Raw genomic sequence first — 1,567 nt, 5'->3', positions numbered from 1 at the left:
ATCGCGGCGATCCAGCGCATACAGCATGGCTTCGAGCCGGTGTACGCCCTGCTCCTTCTTCAGCTGACCGCACGCCCTGCCGGCTGCGCCCCTCGCGTGCACAGGAAACAGGCCACCCAGCGTGAGCCCGCCTGCGCCAACCAAGCCAGCGGCGGCAGCAGCGCCAGCAGCAGTGACTCCCCAGCGCTCCGGGGCCGCGCCATTGGCTCAGGGACTGTGGAAGAAAAGACTGAAGAGAGTACACGTTCGCACAGAAGAAAGCTTAGAGACCTGGAAGAAGAACACACCCAGGGTCCGGGAAAAGGGAGGGAGCCCCAGGCCCTACACAAAGGAAAGGCGCACAAGGGATCTTGTCTGAGCCAGTTGGGCAATCAACTCAGCCAGTCTTCCCAGTTCTCCTCCTTGCCTCCACCCAGATTATGAACCCTCTTGCCCAAACACTGTCGTCACCCCTCCAATTCTGTCCCTGCCCGACATCCCATCTTCTTCCGGATTCCTCCCCAGTATTACACCCAGGACCCCTTTGTGGCCACTCTCACCTGCACCAGCAGCTGTCGGTTCAGGACAAGTCTGTGACAGATGCCCAGAGCCCTCAGCGAGAGAGGATTTAAGGATTCCGGGGAAGGATGGGAAACCACCCTGAGGGCGAGGGCGGAGACCCCTCCGGAGCATGGGGGATGGTGGAACCCGCTCTTTCCACATTTCTCCCTCCCTCGCTGACTCCCTGGATTTGTTTCTCTTCTGTTTGCTTGACTTGGAGTTGCATGGACTCCAGACTCTGTCTCTGGCACACATTCTCCCTTTCTCCTCCCTTCCCCTCCCCTCTTTTCCCCTTCCCTCTTCTCCTCTCCTCTCCTCTCCTCCCTGTCTCATTGTCTCTTTGTTCCTGTCTCTGGCTTGCTGTCTTTCTCCAAAATCTCTTTCTGTCTCCCTGCGTCTCTCTCTGTCAATTTTTCTTTGATTCTTGATGTCTCTTGCCCCCTTTCTGTCTCTCGCTCTTTCCTGGCCATCAGTCTTTTAAAATTTCCGCTGCTAAGGGTTTCCCTGGCTTTCTCCTGGCAAGACCCTGCTGCAAAGCCCATGAGTGAGGGTGACAGGGTCAGAGGTTGAGTGAGCCCCAGATGGACTAGAACAAAGGAGAAGAAAGCTCTGTTAGGCAGGAAGGAATCAAGCCCCAGCAGATCCTGAACATTAGCAAACATACAACAGCCCCTGATTGTTGTTGTATGTATGAAGATACATTTCGCATAAGCCCCATTTTGCAGATGAGGAAGTAGAGATCTTAAGGACTGAACTGATTTGCTCAAAGGGAGTATGTCAGCATCCAGATTTGCATCCAGAATGATGCAAAACTACCAGCCCACACTAAGGAGGAAAGGGACAAGACTGGTTTATACCCTACAGCTCCCATAGGGTCTCTTATACCCAAGGATAGAGCACTATGGAGTTCCTGTGGTCACTTGCAAAGGTTTCCTGGGCTCTTGGGTCTGAAGCACTGACCCTGGAGCTGACTCACACTGGGTAAGGTTGTCTGTATTTGACTTTCCCCATCTCATAGGGCCAAGAT

The 1,567-nt window shown here is 54.1% G+C and overlaps 1 protein-coding gene across 1 annotated transcript in view; it reads right to left on the bottom strand.

Moving 5' to 3' along the window:
* Nucleotides 1-380, bottom strand: part of Grm6 (glutamate metabotropic receptor 6) — a 13,972-nt gene extending 13,592 nt beyond the window's left edge. The window contains 2 exon segments of the mRNA XM_015506381.2: nt 19-137; nt 140-380. Of these exon segments, the coding sequence (XP_015361867.2) occupies nt 19-137; nt 140-203 (183 nt within the window). The 5' untranslated portion in view covers nt 204-380.
* Nucleotides 381-1,567: the final 1,187 nt, after the last annotated feature.

This window comes from Marmota marmota, unplaced genomic scaffold, assembly GCF_001458135.2.
Source record: "Marmota marmota marmota unplaced genomic scaffold, marMar, whole genome shotgun sequence".
In the NCBI taxonomy this organism is placed as follows: domain Eukaryota; kingdom Metazoa; phylum Chordata; class Mammalia; order Rodentia; family Sciuridae; genus Marmota; species Marmota marmota.
Note: the sequence above shows the minus strand (reverse complement) of the source record. Positions and strands in the feature narration are given on the sequence as shown.